The sequence below is a fragment of the Nyctereutes procyonoides genome, unplaced genomic scaffold (assembly GCF_905146905.1).
Source record: "Nyctereutes procyonoides isolate TBG_1078 unplaced genomic scaffold, NYPRO_anot_genome, whole genome shotgun sequence".
In the NCBI taxonomy this organism is placed as follows: domain Eukaryota; kingdom Metazoa; phylum Chordata; class Mammalia; order Carnivora; family Canidae; genus Nyctereutes; species Nyctereutes procyonoides.
The window spans coordinates 23,075,135-23,095,139 of NW_026575146.1; the positions used below are offsets into that span (position 1 = coordinate 23,075,135).

Genomic DNA, 20,005 nt, shown 5'->3' on the forward strand with positions numbered 1-20,005 from the left:
TGGTGGAAGGAACCCAGGCAGGATAAGCTAGCTCTCAGCCTGGGGTCTTGGGTTTTAGCCTAGTATAGTATTATTTCTTCATATAAACTTTTAGTTATTTAGTAGCTGGAATAGAGCTTATTTCTTCATTCTTCATGGTAGGTAAGATTACTCCAGATAACATGCAGGCATCGAAAACACTGGTTCAGATTAAGTCAAAATGTATAATTCTCCTCTGGCAGGGGTTTCCATGTGCAATTATTTTCTATTACAGTTGTGGGTGGCTCAGGGATACAGTGTTGCAGAATCGCCACATAGGCAATGTACATATTTATAAGATGATTGGACAGAGGAAGAAGTGAAATCTCTGGCCCTGCCCATCCCAGTTAATAATCAGGTTTATAATCCTGCCTTTCTAGGCATGCTCACTACCGTTAGGAGCTACCGCACAGGCTGTTTCAACAATCCCATGTTCCCCAGACCAGCCTCATAGATGCTCGGGGAGCTTAGTGTACTGACACTTCCCATTGGACTCACATACAATCTCAGAAGTGGGAGAATTAGAATGTTCTCTCTGATGTCCTAACTCTTTCTAAGGCTTGGTGCACAGGGACCACAGGATCACACAGAAGCAGCTTACAAATCAGTTGGAAGGAAGACATGTGAAATGTCTAAATGAATATGCAATGAGATAAGGGATGTCATGAAGCTATGGTTAAATATCAATTGAGTGTATTGAGCTTGAATTCAGGACAACAGTGTTCTTTAGGTGAGTTTGAGAAGGTTCATAGAACTTTGAAAGATAGATAGGATATGGATAAGTGAAAATAATGAAGAACATTCCAGCAGGGTGTATGGCTGGTGGTAAAGCACAGGGCATAGCATCAATAACAATATCAACGCCTGAAAACAGTATTGCACTGTATGTTAACTAAAATTTAAATAGAAATAAAATAACGATATCAGTGCCTCATATTGACAGATTTGAAGTTTACAAAGGTAGACATTGCCTCATATCTCCTGAACAAGATGGTTGTAAGGAAAAAAAATCAGGGAAAACCAGGTAATGTGATACCAGGGAGCAGTAAGTAGCAGGCCTGATTATAAGCATTCCATTGGAGTCTGGTTAGAGATGGAGGATACAGAGAAGAAAAAGATGAAGACGACTAGAATTTTAAACCCAAATGATTACAGAATGGAAACTAAAAGCTATCCAGAAGACTGGCATGTCAGGTGTAGAGCTGGATAGGAGGAGTCAGGGTACATTCACAGCCACCTCTTCAAGTTGAGCCTGAGATCAGTGCTGCCCTCATGAGATGGGATCCAGGTCTGACAGAGTCTGGGACCTTGGATTCACGCTGAGATCTGGTGGTCCCGGGGCCCCTGGAAGCCCTCACACCCAACACACAAGCACAGTAGGCTATGGTAGTGTTCAACGCTGGTGATCATACACGTCTGTGAGAGCAAAGCAACAAGACTCCATCCACATCGGGAGGCAATGAGCTTAATTATATCCTTACCAGTTGTATGTTTTAAATATAAGCACACAAAACAAAATTGAAATCTAAAGACCTAGATTCAGATCAAAGGTTATGTTCATTTTTTGGTCATGTGTCAGAGGTCTTGAACAAGTCAAGCTTTCTGTAATTCTGGAGTAATAATGCCTAATTGAATTAGTAAAAGGATTAAGTAAGGTTGTGTTCAGTGCTGTGTAAATTACAAATGTTTTAGAAATGCAAGTTGTTATTATTACCTAAATGCTAGTCTTGCAAGAATTATAGAAAGCTAGCAGTTTTGAGTCAAAGTATTTCATAAAAATTTTAAGGCCTTTAATTTTTAGTTGCAGAAGTAGAAAAATGTGACAGGTTGAAGTGCTTGCACAAAATTTTGTAGCTCATTTTTTTGGCAGATTTGGCACTCCCAGTGGTTTCTTTCTTTCTTTTTTTTAATTTTTATTTTTAAAATTTTTGTTTATTTTTTCCAGTTGATATTTTTCACTAGATTTTTTATTAGATTGTCACTCCAGTGGTGCCTCAACCTACTGTGCTGCCTTTTGAGATCCTGTGGAATCTAAAGGCACATACAGGATGAGAAATTGTCTTCTAATGATGGAACAAATTGAAGACTATCTGCTTAACTTGTATAGTATTTGCAGCTTGTTAAAAATCCTATAAAATAATGGCACAATTTATATAAATGATAAGCTTCAAAAATATTTTCAAGTAGTGGTTTTTAGAAAAACTGAATAGAAGTCTCAATATACAGATCTTTTTTAAGATATTTATTTATTTACCTATCTGAGAGAGCGAGCAAGAGCATGTGCAAACAGAGAGTGGGGGAGAGGGGAAGAAGGAGAGGGACAAGCAGACTCTGCACTCAACGCAGAGCCCCATGTGGGGCTCAAGCCCACCACCTTGAGATCATGACCTGAGCCGAAACTGAGAGCCATTTAAACTGACTGAGCCACCCGGTACCCCCAGATCTTTTCTTGTAAACTTAAAGTTATATGCAGTTTGTAATCTTGGATGTGATGGGATTTCAAATTTATTATAGATAAGAAACTAATACTCATTTCAAGGTTTATCTTAATTTAATTAATAACTGACTTGTATTCAAGAACTTTTTAACTTATATCACAGACCCGACACAAACCTGGATTAGCAAACCTGGATTTATAATGTTGGTAGGTGAGAGTTTTACAAAATGCTATTTGCACTGTAGTCAGATAACTCAGAGGGTTTTACTTGGCCATAATTTTCCCTATGCTTCATTGCAGCCATAGTCATTGTTTCCATGTGTTTTCATTCTCCAGGGTATCTTCAAGAAGCCTATTTATGGACCAAACAAGTTCTGACCATCATGGAGAAGTCTCTGGTCTTGCTCCGAGAGGTGACAGATGGTTCCCTCTACGAAGGAGTTGCATATGGCAGCTACACCACGAGATCACTCTTCCAGTATATGTTTCTGGTTCAGAGGCACTTTGACATCAACCACTTTGGCCACCCATGGCTTAAACAGCACTTTGCATTTATGTATAGAACCATCCTACCAGGTATAGTGAAGAATCATTAACTATTACAGTTTTTTCTAATTATGAAACTGGGTTAGACTAAGAAGAGAAATGTGGAGTTTGATATTGAAATAAAAGGGATTTTTTAATAAAAAATGAAGGAATTCAAGAGTTGCATATAACCGGAGCATTTGGGAAGTTATTATGAAGATTTGTGATTTATATATTATAAAGCTCAGAGGATAATGGATGGATCAAATATAATTTGTAGCTCCCACAGCACTTTTATTTTTGTAGATGTAAAACTTGGATACATATACAAACTCATTTTCTTGAATCTTAACAAATTATAAACATTTATGGTTACATGTTAATTTTCCTTTACATGCAATCCCAAATTGATCCTCTTTTGGTTTTTAGTTTTTTTATTTTCAAACTGTTCAGATACTCAAAATGAAAAATTATACCTACATATTTGTTGGAGCTTTAATCTTTTCTTTAAATAGTTTACTGAAATAAATAGTATAAAATAGAAAAAATTGAAAAATGAATTGTTACAAAACTTCTAATTCCTTGTTGCCATGTAGCTCAGCCTTCTAAGAGAACTAGCTCTAAAAAAAGATCTATATGATTTAAGAACACTTTCGTTTCTAGGATAGCCTTATAACTCTTTGTTTCTAAAGAGGACTAAGATGTCAGAAAAAGTTTAGTAGGCATATTTTCATCAGGATGGGGATTTTTGTAACACCCAAAAAACAGATAATCCAGTTGATAAATGGGGAAAGACATGAATAGTTTCCAAAGAAGACATCCAGATGGCCAACAGACACATGAAAAGATATTCAACATCACTCATCATCAGAGAAATACACATCAAAACCACAAAGAGATCCACTTCACACCAGTCAGAATGGCTAAAATTAGCAACACAAGAAACAAGTGTTTGCAAGAATGTGGAGAAAGGGGAATCCTCTTACACTATTGGTGGGAACACAAACTGGTGCAGCCACTCTGGAAAATAGTATGGAGCTTCCTTAAAAAGTTAAAAATAGAGCTACTCTATGACCCAGCAATTGCACTACTAGATATTTACCTAAAGGATACAAAGATACAGATTCTAAGGGACACATGAACCCTGATGTTCATAGCAACAGTATCAATAATAGCCAAACTGGAAAGAGCCCAAATGTCCATTGACTGATGAACAGATAAAGGAGAGGTGGTGTATATGTATATATATATATATATATATATATATATATATATATATATATAATCAAATATTATTCAACCATCAAAAAGAATGATATCTTGCCATTTGCAACAACATGGATGGAGCAAGAGTGTATTATGCGCTAACTGAAATGAGTTAGAGAAGGACAAATACCATATATTTCACTCATATGTGGTGGAATTTAAGAAACAAAAGATGAACATATGGGAGGAGGGGGGAAAGAAAAAAGAGAGAGGAAACAAGCCATAGGAGACTCTTAAAGATAGAGAACAAACTAAGGGTTGATGGGAGGAGGTGGCTGGGGGATGGGCTGGATGGGCAATGGGAATTAAGGAGGATGCTTGTAATGAGCACTGGGTGTTGATTGTAAGTGATGAATCATTGAATTCTACTCCTGAAGCTAATATTGCACTGTAGGTTAACTAGAATTTAAATAAAAATTTGAAAAGAAAAAAAGGAAACAAGGATGGGGATTTTTTCCTCCAGTGAAATGCAATTTTTAGGTACTGATTCTAGATCTACAGTAAAGAATCCAGTCTTTAAATCTTTTTGCTCTGGTTGCATATATATGGACACTGAATAGAATCTCCATTATTGCATTAAATATCCAAAAAGTAACGCAGAGCAAAAGGATCATAAGATTTCTAAAGTTTAGTTGAGACTTAACTTTCAGAACCCTAGTGTTTTATTGCTTATTCTTAGATACACAGGAGAGGCCTGTTTTGTAGTTTATCTTGATAGACAAAGGCCATCTAAAGCCAGGGACCTTGGAAGAGGTCTCAGTGCTTTGTAATTTGATCTGAGATCTGACAGCCAGCCATATCACTGCTGTGAGCTGTCTATGACTGCCTCCTAAACTGGAAAGACAGTATGAACACCTCTAAGAGGAAGATTCATGTATTTGTGTCAATTAATCCAGCAAACCCTTATTGAATATCTATGTTCCAGGCACTGTACCAGGCAGGGGATTCAAAGAGAAATAAAACATACTTGCTTTCAGGGAATTCACAGATTAATAGAAGACTCAGAAAATTACATTTCACCATAAGGACTCACTCGGGATAGCATTTACTAAACTGATAGAAGCAAAACACATCAGCTGTAAATTATGTAAATATGATCATGGTATCATTTTAGAAGGGATTGTATGTTAAAAGTCAACTTGTTCTCAACAGCCTTTCTCTCTTTTTTTTCCCTCTCCAATGGCTATTCTAGTAATAATTACTCCTGTCTGGCCCAGAGTTGTGTCCCATTCCTTTTCAAGAACACCTGCATATCCAGTCTTACCCTGCTTTTGTTTTGCTGTATGATCTTTGCATTTCCTCTCTTTAACTTCCAGCAGTACATATTAGCACGATCTTCTATGGGAATTATTAAGTTTCCTTCCTATAGAACTGCAGTGTCTTCTTTAAGTCTTATAACTTCCACTTTTTTGGGATGCCAAATTGAAGCACCTTATGTCGTTATCTTGGTGTGGAAGGTCAGTTGAGTTGGTAGGAAAGCTGATGCTCATTCCAGGTTCAGGAGATCACCATGCACCAGAGGAGAGCATATGTGTCTGCAGTTATAATGACACATAGCATGGACATTGGAAAATGAGGAAGGTGGGGTGTATACTAAGCTTTAAGAATTATGGCACTTCCACTACCAATGATAAGTTGCCACACAGCAAATACAAACTTGCACGCTAGATTTGTGGAGGACCTTCAGAGGGAGTATCATTAACTAGTCTGGGGTGAAGCATGAACATCATGCTTTTTGGGTTGTTTTTTTTTTTTTTAATCTAGGATACACAGTTGATTCTAATTTGCAAGCAGGATTGAAAATCATTGTTTAGATCTTTATGGGAGCGTGCAGTTTTAAATTTATCTTAATTCTGTCAAACTTCCTTCCCCAGGGTTTCAAAGAACTGTGGCTATTGCAGACTCAAATTACAACTGGTTTTATGGTCCAGAAAGCCAATTAGTGTTCCTGGATAAATTTGTCATGCGTAACGGCAGTGGTAACTGGCTGGCTGACCAAATCAGGAGGAACCGTGTGACGGAAGGTCCAGGGACACCATCCAAAGGGCAGCGCTGGTGTACTCTTCACACAGAATTTCTCTGGTAGGACATGCTGAGCTATCTTTAAAAAGAAATTGTCCCAAGAGGTACAGTGTGCTAGTTTTCTGCATTTAAAAATAGAAAAACTAAGACACTTTGTAATCCCTTCTCCATATGCCATCTCAGCACTGGCAGTTTTAATTCCTGTCGCAGCGTTTGACACTCTGCTAGAGACATTTCCTTTCATAGATGTGCATGTTTTGATTTACATAATTTTTGAAATCATATAAAGATAAAAAGCACAAAATTTAGACTGGGTTATTCCGACAATCACACCAAAGAAATAAATAAATAAAGGTAGGATAATGTTTTGTTTTAGTAAATGGAGCATTATAATCTTCTAATAACAAAACTGTTACTGAATTTTCAAAACTGTGTAAAATTGTTTGACAGTATTTGACAGTTTCACTTTGATAATAAAAGAACCATGTAATTTTTTCTGCCTTAATCTTTTAAGCCCAGAAAGAGAAGCCAGTCTCCTTTTTAAAGTACTGCCAAATACATTGTTGGCATCCAATAAATTAAAATAAAAATTACAGGGAACTGGTTGCTCATTAATCCTTGATGTCTTTTCAAGCTATTGAAATGTGTATTCAATTCCAAAATAAGCTTCTGTGGTTTGATTTGCTTCTCATCATAATTTTTTTTTTAGTTTAAACAATTAAGAATAAAAACACTAATAACGTTATAACCGGTTATAATTTAACCAGCATTTTTAAAAACTATTACAGTTGAAGTAGATATATTAACATACAACAATTCATGACTCCTGTTAGGGGTGTGATGTAATTATTTAATACTGATTTCACTTACCCTAAATAAACAACCAGGAGTGTTCTATAAACCTGACTCTAGGTATCAGATTAATGCTAAGTCTAACTTGGTTCAAAATCTGCCATTCATAGGAATATGCAAACTGACCACAGAGAAGTATGGCCAATTCATCTTGTGCCTGGATTTGTTAAATCACAATAATTAAGCCAACATTATTAACTAGACCTGAGTAGAGACACAGTTTCTGATGGCCTGAGACCGTAGAACAACAGACGAAATGGCCGAAATCAAACACCAGTAATACTAACCATAGGTGATTGATTCATTTTAGAGAGATCTAAGAGCTAATAGTATAGGCCTGCCTTTCTTCCCTTGAGGAGGAAATCATCTAAACCTGTCTGAATGTTATCTCAAATCATCAAAAGCAAATAATCATGTTTCGGGGCCCCTCTCTGACTCAGAAACCTGTGTTCTTAATCGCTGCGGGAGTTTAATGTTAACTATTGTATAAATTTAATAATAAACATTTGTCATAAATAAAAATGAGAGGACATTTTTTGTCCAAAGTCCATGATATCATCTGAAGATTAAAACAAAGCCTATGGTTGTTGGTAGGCAGTAGTAGCCACACTTATAATCTCCCAGTATTAGTAGAATTTTATCCACTTATATTCTTAGATGTGGTATCAGCAGTAAATTTTATCTAATATATGAAGTTTAATTCTATTAAAATTAATTTTTTAGAGGGCGAAAAGTACTCTACCAAGCTTTCAGTGTCAGTTGTCACAGAACAATACTTCCTTACAAGTCTAGGCTTATTAGAGTCTAGATCCTAACATGGGGTTCTCAAGAATAGGAGCCCGTAGACTAGAAGTTTAGAAGTGTAATTCTGTGAGCCCTGGTCCTTCGGATGGCAGCTCTGAAATCATTAAGTGAAGAAGGTCCATGTGGTGATTAGAGGCAACAGTCATTCAGGCTCAAACCCAAGGATCACAGGTAATGAAGATAGACTCCTCTCCCCCTCACGAAGGGTGTTCCCCCATGCATGCTCATCCATGGGTTTTCCAGACGTGTCCCTCCTCCAGAAGCCACTGCCAGCACTCTGGGTATCATTTGTGGTGTTTCCTCCAGCCACAGTGCAAAGTGGCATCACAGTACTGACGGGTTATTTTAACTTCCACCAGAAAACCATTTAATTTTTTTTTTTGAAAACCATTTAATTTTGAAAAACTAATCCTTTCAGGTACGATGCCAGCTTGAAATCTGTTCCGCCTCCGGATTTTGGCACCCCTACATTGCATTATTTTGAAGACTGGGGTGTTGTGACTTACGGAAGTGCCCTGCCTGCAGAAATCAACAGATCTTTTCTTTCCTTCAAGTCGGGAAAACTTGGGGGCCGTGCAATATATGACATTGTCCACAGAAACAAATACAAAGATTGGATCAAAGGATGGAGAAATTTTAATGCAGGGCATGAACATCCTGATCAAAACTCATTTACTTTTGCTCCCAATGGCGTGCCTTTCATTACTGAGGCTCTCTATGGGCCAAAGTACACCTTCTTCAACAACGTTTTGATGTTTTCCCCAGCTGTGTCAAAGAGCTGCTTTTCTCCTTGGGAGGGTCAGGTCACGGAAGACTGCTCTTCAAAATGGTCTAAATACAAGCATGACCTGGCAGCCAGCTGTCAGGGGAGGGTGGTTGCAGCAATGGAGAAAAACGGAGTGGTTTTCATCCGAGGAGAAGGCGTGGGAGCTTATAACCCACAGCTGAATCTGAAGAGTGTTCAGAGGAATCTGTTCCTCCTGCATCCACAGCTGCTTCTCCTTGTGGACCAAATACACCTGGGAGACAAGAGCCCTCTGGAGACGGCGGCAAGCTTCTTCCACAATGTGGATGTCCCTTTCGAGGAGACAGCGGTAGATGGGGTCCACGGGGCTTTCATCAGGCAGCGGGACGGTCTCTACAAAATGTACTGGATGGACGATACTGGCTACAGTGAGAAAGCAACCTTGGCTTCAGTGACGTACCCTCGGGGCTATCCCTACAATGGGACAAACTATGTGAATGTCACCGTGCGCCTCCGGAGTCCCATCACCAGGACAGTTTACCTCTTCATAGGGCCATCGGTAGACGTTCAGAGCTTCAGCGTCCACGGAGACACCCAGCAGCTGGACGTGTTCATAGCCACCAGCCAGCATGCCTACGCCACTTACCTTTGGAGCGGAGAGACCGCGGGACAATCCGCCTTTGCACAGGTCATTGCAGATCGTCAGAAAATTCTGTTCGACCGGAGCTCGGCCATCAAGAGCACCACCATCCCGGAGGTGAAGGACTATGCCACTGTGGTGGAACAGAACCTGCAGCGTTTTAAGCCCGTGTTCCAGCTGCTGGAGAAGCAGATCCTGTCCCGGGTCCGCAACACAGCTAGCTTTAGGAAGACTGCCGAGCGCCTGCTGAGGTTTTCAGACAAGAGGCAGACGGAGGAGGCCATTGATAGGATTTTTGCCATATCGCAGCAGCAGCAGCAGCAGCAAAGCAAGTCAAAGAAAAACCGAAGGGTAGGCAAACGTTATAAATTTGTGGACGCCGTCCCTGATATTTTTGCACAGATTGAAGTCAATGAAAAAAAGATTCGACAGAAAGCTCAGATCTTGGCACAGAAAGAACTGCCCATAGATGAAGATGAAGAAATGAAAGACCTTTTAGACTTTGCAGATGTGACATTTGAGAAACACAAAAACGGTGGTGCCCTGAAAGGCCGGTTTGGACAGGCCCGGATGATGACAACAATGCGCAGCAGAGCCCCGTCGCTGTCATCTTCCTACACCAGACTGTTCCTGATCCTGAACATTGCTATTTTCTTTGTCATGTTGGCAATGCAACTGACTTATTTCCAGAGGGCCCAGAGCCTGCATGGCCAAAGATGTCTTTATGCAGTCCTTCTAATAGATAGCTGTATTTTATTGTGGTTGTATTCTTCTTGTTCCCAATCACAGTGTTAGCACTAAAGCTATACACTGTTTGGTCATTTTGTGGTCACAAGAGTCTATGCAAAAAAAAAAAAAAAAAAAAGCCCTAGTTTGTTACTGGACTTTTTAATCTCAGATTCCTTTTAACAAATTAAGGGGAAGATATTTTCACACAAGAAGCCAGGGATATGGAGAAATCAGAATTGGAAAGGCAAAGATTTACCAGAGGAATAAGAGTAGCTTGGTTGTCCCATGGTGTTTCTGGAAGTATTTGGCATGGCTAATTTAGTAGTCCACATAATACTGCTCTTCAGAAGAAACAACAAGTCTGGTTTTAAGGAAAAGATTTAGATAGATTTGGGTTTTATTGATATTAATTTAATGCTATTAGCAATTTCCAGATACTATTTTATGGAAAAGACTGAAGCACACAGTGCTGAGAAATTCAGAAAAAAATTTAAATGGTGTAGTCATGGTGAAAAATAAGTATTATTAAGTCCTGGTATGGTGGTGTTAACTTTCTTGACAAGTAGTTCATTAGTTAAATGAAAACAGGATCTCCATATTGGATTACTATTCGGACAGCACAATAAAATGATGCCAGACAATCATTAAAATTTTTAAATATATTTCAGTAGAAAAACATATCAGTGAGTGAATATTTCCTTGATGTTGGTCTCTGCAGACGCATAATGCATCAGTTGGTTGTTCAATAAGTAAGACAATTACAGGTAACTTAATTTTCTATTTTCCACATATGGAAAACTGTTGTAGAGTTGAGCCAGTGGCTCAACTTGAAAATAAAATATTTTATATCCCAAACATTGATTTCAATACCAAAGAAGATTGGGAAGCTAAAATTTGGATATGATTCTTATGTTTTTTTAATAGAAGATGTTAAGTTTATTTTGCTAAATAAACATCGTAATTATGATTTATCTATAGAGTCTTTCTTCTTTGTTCTATTACATTAAACACGTTTGCAACAGCTTTGAAATCCTTGAAGAGAACTGTTTATTTGGGCACGCATTAATTAAATTTCTTAAGTAGTGTTTGAATTGAAAGAAGTAATTTCTCTGCTTATTTACCTTTAGTTGTCTAGACATATTTTAAACATTTAAAACAAAAGCCAACTTCTGATATTTAAGTAATTAAAGACATAAAATCTTCATAGTTCTTGTCAAGCAAGTTCTCAGGTGGTAACAGGAGCACAGAGTGCTGGGAACATGTTCCATGGTTTATATTTCAGCAGAAGAAAGTCACCTACTTATAGGGAACTTAAGAGTAAATTAACTTATATTCCATATATTTGAGTCTTGCAGACTTCCTTGAAACCAGAAAATACACTTGGCTCAAAGTATAGTAAGGACACACTCGCTGATTTGTAGGTCTAAAGTAATAATGGCAATATTTTCTTTTAATTAGTCCTTTATGTTCGTGGAAATACCAGTATGTGACAGAAAATGGGCATAAGGAAACCCTTAGAAACATCTTTTTGCAATTCTAATTCTGAACCTTCTTACACAGAGAAAACACAAGTTTTGACTTCACTCTTTACACTTGGCATCTAGAAGATGACTTCTGAAGGGAAGTATTTTTTCTTCTTTTGTGGAGGAAGTCTCTAGGGAGGATGTCATTACACACTGTTTAAAAGAATAATGTTTTCAAAAGAATAATGCTTCCGTTTGTCCTGGGAAGGATGGATGCTGTTACTGGGATTTAAACTTGCTTTATGTGACAGATTCTCCGTTTACTTAACCTCATTCAACATTCCTCTCTTCTCTTTCTCATTTGAGAAGATGAATTGTCTGAAACGATCAAAAGCAAATTTTGAAAAAAAGGGAAAATTGCTCTTGAGGCTACCAAAGCGAACCTGATCTCAGATCCAAAAACTGAAGGCATGCTTTCTAATACGGATAGAAAGTGCAAGTGAGTGCCAAATCCAGCTTACCTTTTGTTTTCATTAGGTTAGGGCAAACAGTAAATTAGTCATCATAGCATGCTGCAGTCTAACACGTTAGTTCATTCTTTAATTTTTAAAAATATGATAATCATGGATCTTTGAAACAAAATTGATTAAATGGGTTTTTTTTTTCTTCCAATTGGACCTCTAATTCACTTAAAAAGAAATTTCCACAGGCAATGACTTAAGTGGTTAAGTTAAAAAAAAATGCTGAAAGGAAGCACAGCTCTTTATAATGAGACATGTTTTATATCATATTTGAATTAAACTAAGGAACTCTTTGTATCCTCCAGAAAACCAAAAAATGTTAAATCTTCCTTGTAAAATGAGTAATCAATTACGGAATCTGTTTCAGTGCTGCTCACTATGAAAGGAGTGTTTCAAGTTCCCTGAATAATATGTAAGCTGTTGTTCAAGGGATTGGCAGAGCTCTTAGTCCTAACCTTAAAGAAAATTTGGGAATTATTAGCATACAGAGCTTGTCTGTGCAGTAAAAGGGACATATTCCCTGGTTGGTAACTCCTTAGCTTCTAAACAGTCATGATGATGGATGAGACATCTCATCTGCTACAAACAGTCTTTTGAGATCATTGTTGTTATAATTGTTAATAAAGTCAAGTGGAAGACCTTACTCTGGGACTGTTTTAATCATTAAAATTTATTGTATTACTAGGATATTGAATTAATTCTTCCACAAGTATTTCAGCCATGATTTTAAAGAAGTAGCAAAATTCCACATTTAATGCTTTTAACAGAATATTATGCCCACTGATTTTTAAAAGAAAAATTTACCTTATGATTTATTCTGTTTTTAAAAACATTGTTGATAGTTCACAAACCACCCACAAAGGAGTTCGAGATTTCTCCACAAATTTTTCAGAGAAAGCAAATGGTGGAATGTTGTATTTGTAAGTCAAAAAATAAATTCATGTTTTTCCTTAGAAATATAAGACAAGATTAAAATGGATATGATCATGGGTAGAAAGGCCATGTAATTTATCATCTAAACTAGGCACTTTTTAGAGTTAAAGGAGAAGTGAACAACAGATATAAACCAAGACTGTTCTGAGAACACTGGGACATACGGTCATCTATGCCATATTCAGGAAATATAAGGGGTCAGGATGGGGCGTGTGAAGGTCCGACTTGAACTTTAGTACTAAAAAAAGAACTTGAGGGGCACCTGGGTGGCTCAGTGGTTGAATGTCTGCCTTTGGCTCAGGGCATGATCCCGGGGTCCTGGGATCAAGTCTCTCATTGGGCTCCCTGCATGGAGCCTGCTTCTCCCTCTGCCTGTGTCTCTACCTCTCTCTCCCCATCTCCCATGAGTAAATAAATAAAATCTTTAAAAAAAAAAAAAAAAAAGGAACTTGAGATAATCTGATTGAATCTCCAAAATTGGCAAGTGTGGAAATAGTCTCCCACTTCCTGTCCATGGTTATTGCTGTGCTTATTTCATTTTTGTTGGCAAAACTCACTGGGTAGATTCTTCTGTCTTTAGGTCTGTGCTGAGAAGAAGTCAGTTTCTGCAGCTTATGTAGCTTACTGGCAAAGATAACACTTTTCCAGCAGCGTTTCAGCTCGATATCTGCTTTATGCTGTAACGCCAATCAGCTACTGACATTTCTCAGGAAATAACTGAGAAATCATGCAATCCACTACATAGTCTAAATATTTAATTTTTGGTCATCTATTTTAATCGGTTCAGACTCTATTAAATAAGACACATCACCATGTGAAGAATAAAGGTCCAAGTTGCATCAGGACTTTCTTGTTTTTCTTGGCTGTATAGTTCCCCTCTCTGTGTTGGAGGTTGCTTTTTTGGTTTTGGATTTTTTTCCCTAAGTTATAAACATGCATGATTGAAAAAGTAAAATATTATTTAAAAGGCTTGTATTTTTAAACATTTCCTGCCCACTCCTTTCACACTCTAGATTCGTGCTTTCCAGAAGTCACCAATTTCTGATTGTTTTAGCTGTGGCATCCATCATGCCCTTGTCTGTGATAAGGTCCAAAACTTGTTACCAAGAGTATTTAGCTCTCTTATCCACCTCCCCTCTCTCCACACCTGTTTCATTCACCCCCAGCCTTCTAACAGAGCTATCATAGTTTTTGGTTAAGTCAGTATTCAGTATTTAAATGCTGTAACTATGGTAAGTAGGCCTTGCAGGTTAGAGCACGTAGAGTACTATCTGACTTCCTTTGGAAACTTTGGTTTCCCCAAAGTTAATGGCTATTTCTTTTTTTTTTAATTTGCTCAGTTGTTAAGCAATTTCATTTTATCCCCAAACTTTTCCAATAAGAGGGGAAATCAGACTCTGTTCAACACCTCCATGTAATCGGGCAGTTCTTTTTGTTCTTGGGGCAGCCCTCCTCGTATGTTGATTGTCCTCAGATCTCCTTTCCCCATAATTCTGAGGATTCTCTATGCCTTTTGCTGGCTAAATCTTCTGTTTCCTGGATCCCGTGTTTCCTTTTTTTTCATTAATATATCATTTCCGTGGAGCATCTCCTCTCAGATTTCTGAGGAAGAACGCACAAGCAGTAAACATCTTACCCCTTTGCATGTCTGAAAAAAAAAAATGTTTATTCTTGGGACGCCTGGGTGGCTCAGCAGTTGAGGCTCAGGTCGTGTTCCCGGGGTCCTGGGATCGAGTCCCGCATCAAGCTCCTCGCAGAGCCTGCTTCTCTCTCTGCCTATGTCTCTGCCTCTTTCTCTGTGTCTCTCATGAATAAAAAAAGTAAAAATCTTTTTAAAAATGTTTATTCTGTCCTTCACTTGATCTATCATTTAACCAACAAGCGTAGGCTGGAAATAACTTTTCCTCATAATTGTGAAGGCATGACTCCATGACCTCCTAAATGGTACTGAGTTTTCTCCTAGACAGAGCAATGTTAATCAGAGAAAGTTTCCATTCGCTTCAGTGACTTCAGTGGTGGGATGCTGCAGAGGGAGGTACTCAGTAGGCCTGGCTGCATGTGTTCTCAAAGCACGCAGGAAGGGGCCTAGAGGTCTCACTTACCCTCTGATTAAGTACAGCATCTCCACTTGCAGCTGTGCTATGTCTTTAATCCAGAATCCCGCTTCTCAGTCTCCCCGGGGAGTCAAAGCCTCCTGTTCTGCTGGAGTCAAAGTATGCTCTGCCTGCAGCGGTTCCACCTCCAGCTTCCAGCTGCATCCCCCCTGACGGAGGTACCTGCTGCCAATTCCCAAGCCTCGTTGCAGTTCTGCAGAGCAAACTGGCTTATTTCCATTGATGGCAACCCCATTCTCTTGCTGGCTTGGATTTCAGCCTCCTGTTTAGTTACCATTCATCCATCTTCTCTCAGCTGCACAGTCTTGTTCTATTCCCCATCCATTCATTCGAAAAAAAAATTTTTTTGAGAACCCACTTAGTTCTAGGCACTGGTCTAGCACTTAGAATACTATGTTAATGAAATGAAGATCCTGCCTTCTTGACACTTATGTTCTAGGGATGGGTCTGACAACTTAGCATAATTCATAAGTACCTTACATGACCTATTAAAAGGTAATAAATAGGTACTGGTGCGTGAAATTGAGATTGAGAAGGGGAGGGTGCAGTGGTTTTTTGTTTTTTGTTTTTTTTTTTTTTAAGATTTATTTGAAGGAGAGAATGGGGGAGAGAGGAGGAGGGAGAGGGAGAGAGGGAATCTCAAGCAGACTCAGACTCCTCCTGAGCACAGAGCCCAACTCAGGGCTCGATCCCAGGACCCTGAGATCATGACCTGAGCTGAAATCAAGGGTTGGCCGCTGAGCCGACGGAGCCAACCAGGTGCCCTAGGGAGGGTGTAATTTTAAATAGGGTGGTCAGGGTAGGCTCTATCGAGGCCCTCAGTCCCATTCTCTTTTTTATTTTTAAAAATCCTTTTATTGAGCAGCTCAATAAAGCAGGTGGCTCAGCCGTTTAGTGCTGCCTTCAGCCCAGGGCATAATCCTGGAGACCCGGGATCAAGTCCCACATCAGGCTCCTTGCATGGAGCCTGCTTCTCCCTCCGCCTGTGTCTCTGCCTCTGTCTCTCTCTGTGTATCTCTTATGAATAAATAAATAAAATCTTTTTTAAAAAATCCTTTTATTGTCAATTTAGTGGCATTTCAGGAAGGAACAGATATAAATTCATACTGAATGCAGTATGTTTAACTGGAAGTCCCACATCACTTTTCAGGTGAGTTGATAAGTAGGAATGACAATGACACACATTTACTGAGCACCTACTCTGTGCCAGGTACTCTTAGGAACTGGAGATTTGCCAGAGGACAACATAAAACCTGGTCCTCAGGTAGTTTACATTCTGATGTGAGTGGGTGAGGGGGAGAGGCGAATGACAACAACCACAATAAAATACAGTATGTCGAGTAGTGATAAGCGTTATGGAGAACAAGCAAGGGGAGGGGATGAAAAGTGATGGTGAGCTGGTACTATTCTATAAAAAGCTATTTCAGATGTGATACGTATGAGCAAACACTTAAAAGGAAGGAAGATTTCTGGGAGAAGTGCATTCCAGGTAGAGAGAACAGAAGTTACAAAGGCCCTGGTGTCAGCCTTTGTTGTCATTGGTATGTGTTTGGTGTTTCAAAAATAGGAGGCCAGTGTGGCTGGAGCGGATTGGGAGAGGGGAGGATGCTGGGAAACAAGATCTGATCATACCTGCCCTCAAAGGTTGTAGCAAAGACTCGGATTTTGAGGTGAGAAGTCAGCTGGAAGAATGGAGTGGCAGATATGAGACATGGCCAGCTGTGGGAGGAATTACTAGGGGCAGGTGAGTCCGGGAGCTTGTATATTTTCTAAACACCTGATTGGGGGATCCCTGGGTGGCGCAGCGGTTTAGCGCCTGCCTTTGGCCCAGGGCGCGATCCTGGAGACCCGGGATCAAATCCCACATCGGGCTCCCGGTGCATGGAGCCTGCTTCTCCCTCTGCCTGTGTCTCTGCCTCTCTCTCTCTCTCTCTCTCTCTCTGTGACTATCATAAATAAATAAAAAAAAATAAAAAAAATAAACAAACACCTGATTGGTCCTGGAATCAAGGCCTGGGCTGGGCTCTGGCTGAAAATAGAGTTGTTGGTGCCTTCTTAAAGGTTAAATGGAAAGTCACCAGCTGTGTAAGGGGAGAAATGCATTCCAGGTAAATGGAACAGCAGAAAGAAACAGAAGTATGAAAAACCAAGTCTCGTTCAAGAATTCATCCAGATTGGCATTGTTGGCTCCTAGGGCATGAAATGGGGACTGGTTGAAGATAAGACTGGAATGTAAAGCTAGGAGAATTTTAAAGAGGACTTTGTATAGCATCTTAAGGAATTTGGATGTTATTCTGCAGTAAAGGCTCCTCAGCCTTTTTCATGTTTTAGCATAACCAAGGGAGACCAACAATGCCCATTACTGAGCCAATATGGCAGTGATTTTCACCAGGTGGGATATGCGGATGGGGGGCTAAGAGGACTTGAAAGAGGGGAGGTGAAGATGTCACACATCTGTGTGTGGTTTCGAAAAATCCTCGAGGTGGCGCTGATATGCCCCTATTTCCCATAAACTCATTCTAGCAAGAGGATTCCCTCTAGTTGGAAATCACTGCAAGCAGTGCAGAACCATTGAAGGATTTTCTTTTGAAATAATCAGAAATGTATTTTAGAAAGACAACTTGAGCTTCAACATAGAGGATGGACCCAGTGCGGAAGAAATAAGAAGCCATTTCCATAGTCTGTCTCCTTCCATAGGTAGGAAATAATCAGTTCCAAAACTAAGTCTAGAGAGGGAATATTTAAGGCACAGCTCAGAGGCAAAGCATGTGACCAAAGGGATGGTTTGTGGAAGTATGTAGATCAAAGATGATGAATCCAGGGGCCCTCAGGATGTATGTGCCTCTGAGTCCCATAGACTATAGAAGAGCACAGTTGCCTGCCATGCATCTGCCCCAATCCCCCCGACTGTCCCTTAATAAACTTTGGAAATTGTCTAAGTCTTCCTGCCCTTTCTATTTTCAGCCTGTGTGTTTCAGGGACTCCACGTTGATTGGAGTGGCTGGAGTAGAGGGTTATTAATTGAGGGTGGTGGAAAACAAGACTAGAAAGGTAATGCAGTAGAGGAGATGCCCCTTTTTTCCCCTTAATTCTTTAATCTGACTTTTAAATAATAGTACCAATGGTATGGGATGGGCATTTTGATTAACTCAAGCAGTTGAAGTACCATCTGAATGGGAAGGCTGCTGCTTGTTCCTCGTGCTGTGTCTAGAAGTTAGTTATGGGGCAATCTTTGTCATGGAAGGATCGTATGATTTTAGTGGTGGGTCCCAAAGGAAACGTTAATGATTTGGGATGGGCCTTTGAGGCTTTGGTTTAAGGGAAATTATCTTTTGTCTTTCTTTTTTTAAGATTTTATTTATTTGTTTGAGGTGGGGGCAGAGGGAGAGAGAGAAGTAGATGCCCCACTGAGCAGGGAGCCTGATGTGGGGCTTGATCCCAGGACCCCAGGATCATGACCTGAGCCAAAGGCAGATGCTTAACTGACTGAGCCACCCAGGTGCCCCTAAGGGGGTTTTTCTTAAGGTAAGAGCTTCTAAAAACATTTCAGTTAGCCCACACTTTCCAAATTAAACAATGAAAAGTAATTTTAGTATGTATTTAGGAATTATTTTCTGAACAACAACAAAAAAAATTTCCATTGGTTTAGGCACCTTCGTTTTCTTTCAAAGGAAGTGTAATAACAGGAACTACCTTTTCTTTGTGAAGGGAACATCTTGTCAGTCTTCTCTACTTTTCACTTTTCCGGAAGTGTTGTTTACTACTTTTTAATCTTGTTCAGGGTAAGAGACAGCCAGGAAATAAATGAAATTTGTTGCCTTCCTCTGCAGACAATCTTGATTTCTTAGCTCCTTCATCCCACTCTCTAAGGAATTTGTTTTAATGACAGAGGGATGGATCCATGCCATTTATTAGAGTTCTGAGAATTCTTGGTATGATTTAAAGATCTGTTCCTGATAGAAAAAAGACCGAAAAAAGGAAAATGTGATTATTTTTGAAAGATGCATTTACAGAGCTTGTTATCAAAGTTGAAACACAAATTGCAATAACAACTCACATTACTGTTATTGAAGACTGCCCTTGGGTAGCTGACACTTAGAATGAGAAAACAAAACTCACCACTCTGACTTCCCCACCAGACCACACTCCTTGAGGGCGGGGATCGGGCCTCCTGCTTGTTGTATGTACATGATTCTTGCACAGTGCCTGGCACCTACGTGGTACTCAAAAAACACTTGACCAACTGCCAGACTGAACACATGAATGGAGCACAGACAACCGTGTCTCAGAAGACCTTCCCCTGGACAGCTCCAGCCGGTATGGTGAACTCACGTCATAGACCTCCCACGTAGCCGTGAACTTTGGCCCTGAGAGATGCTCCCACTGGATCCTAACACTGTTTCTTTTGTTTTGTTTTGTTTTGTTTTGTTTTGTTTTGTTTGTTTTTATTGAAGTTCGATTTGCCAACATTTAGTATAACATCCAGTGCTCATTCTAGCACTGTTTCAGCACTGCCATCTCTGGGCTACGTGGTGGTTCGAAAAGTCCACCTCCAGGACAGGGCGCAGGAGAAAGACAGAGGTTAACAGGGCGCCCATGCAGCTGCTCGAGGCTGTTATACACGCGGTGGTCCCCAGTGGGGCAGAAAGCCCCGATGCCAAATCGAAGCCCAACTTAAAATAACACAACGTTTGTGTGGGATGCTGTAAACCACCAGTAGTCAACAGACTGTTGCTAAGCTTCAGTAATTGCCCAGGAGAATGCCTTTCGAGTTTACAACGTTGTGCAATTCCAGCAAGCGAGGCCAGGCCAGTGCAGCTGAGTTGCTGCGGCACCGGGGACAGTGTGGCGGGAGAGGGCACCTACCAGTTCATCCCACTTCCCGAGAAAACCTGGCGAGAGGAGTAGCTGGGATAAGTTACTACATGTTTCCTCT

General features: G+C 39.8%; 1 protein-coding gene across 4 annotated transcripts in view; it reads left to right on the top strand.

Moving 5' to 3' along the window:
• DSE (dermatan sulfate epimerase) overlaps nucleotides 1-11,009 on the top strand; it is a 79,489-nt gene extending 68,480 nt beyond the window's left edge. For 3 of the 4 annotated variants that reach the window (XM_055310416.1, XM_055310415.1, XM_055310417.1), the window contains 3 exons: nucleotides 2,792-3,031; nucleotides 6,121-6,328; nucleotides 8,343-11,009. In XM_055310416.1, the coding sequence (XP_055166391.1) occupies nucleotides 2,792-3,031; nucleotides 6,121-6,328; nucleotides 8,343-10,104 (2,210 nt within the window). In that variant the 3' untranslated portion in view covers nucleotides 10,105-11,009. The remainder of the gene's footprint in view (nucleotides 1-2,791; nucleotides 3,032-6,120; nucleotides 6,329-8,342) is intronic. The other variant, XM_055310418.1, reaches the window with a different exon arrangement.
• Nucleotides 11,010-20,005: the final 8,996 nt, after the last annotated feature.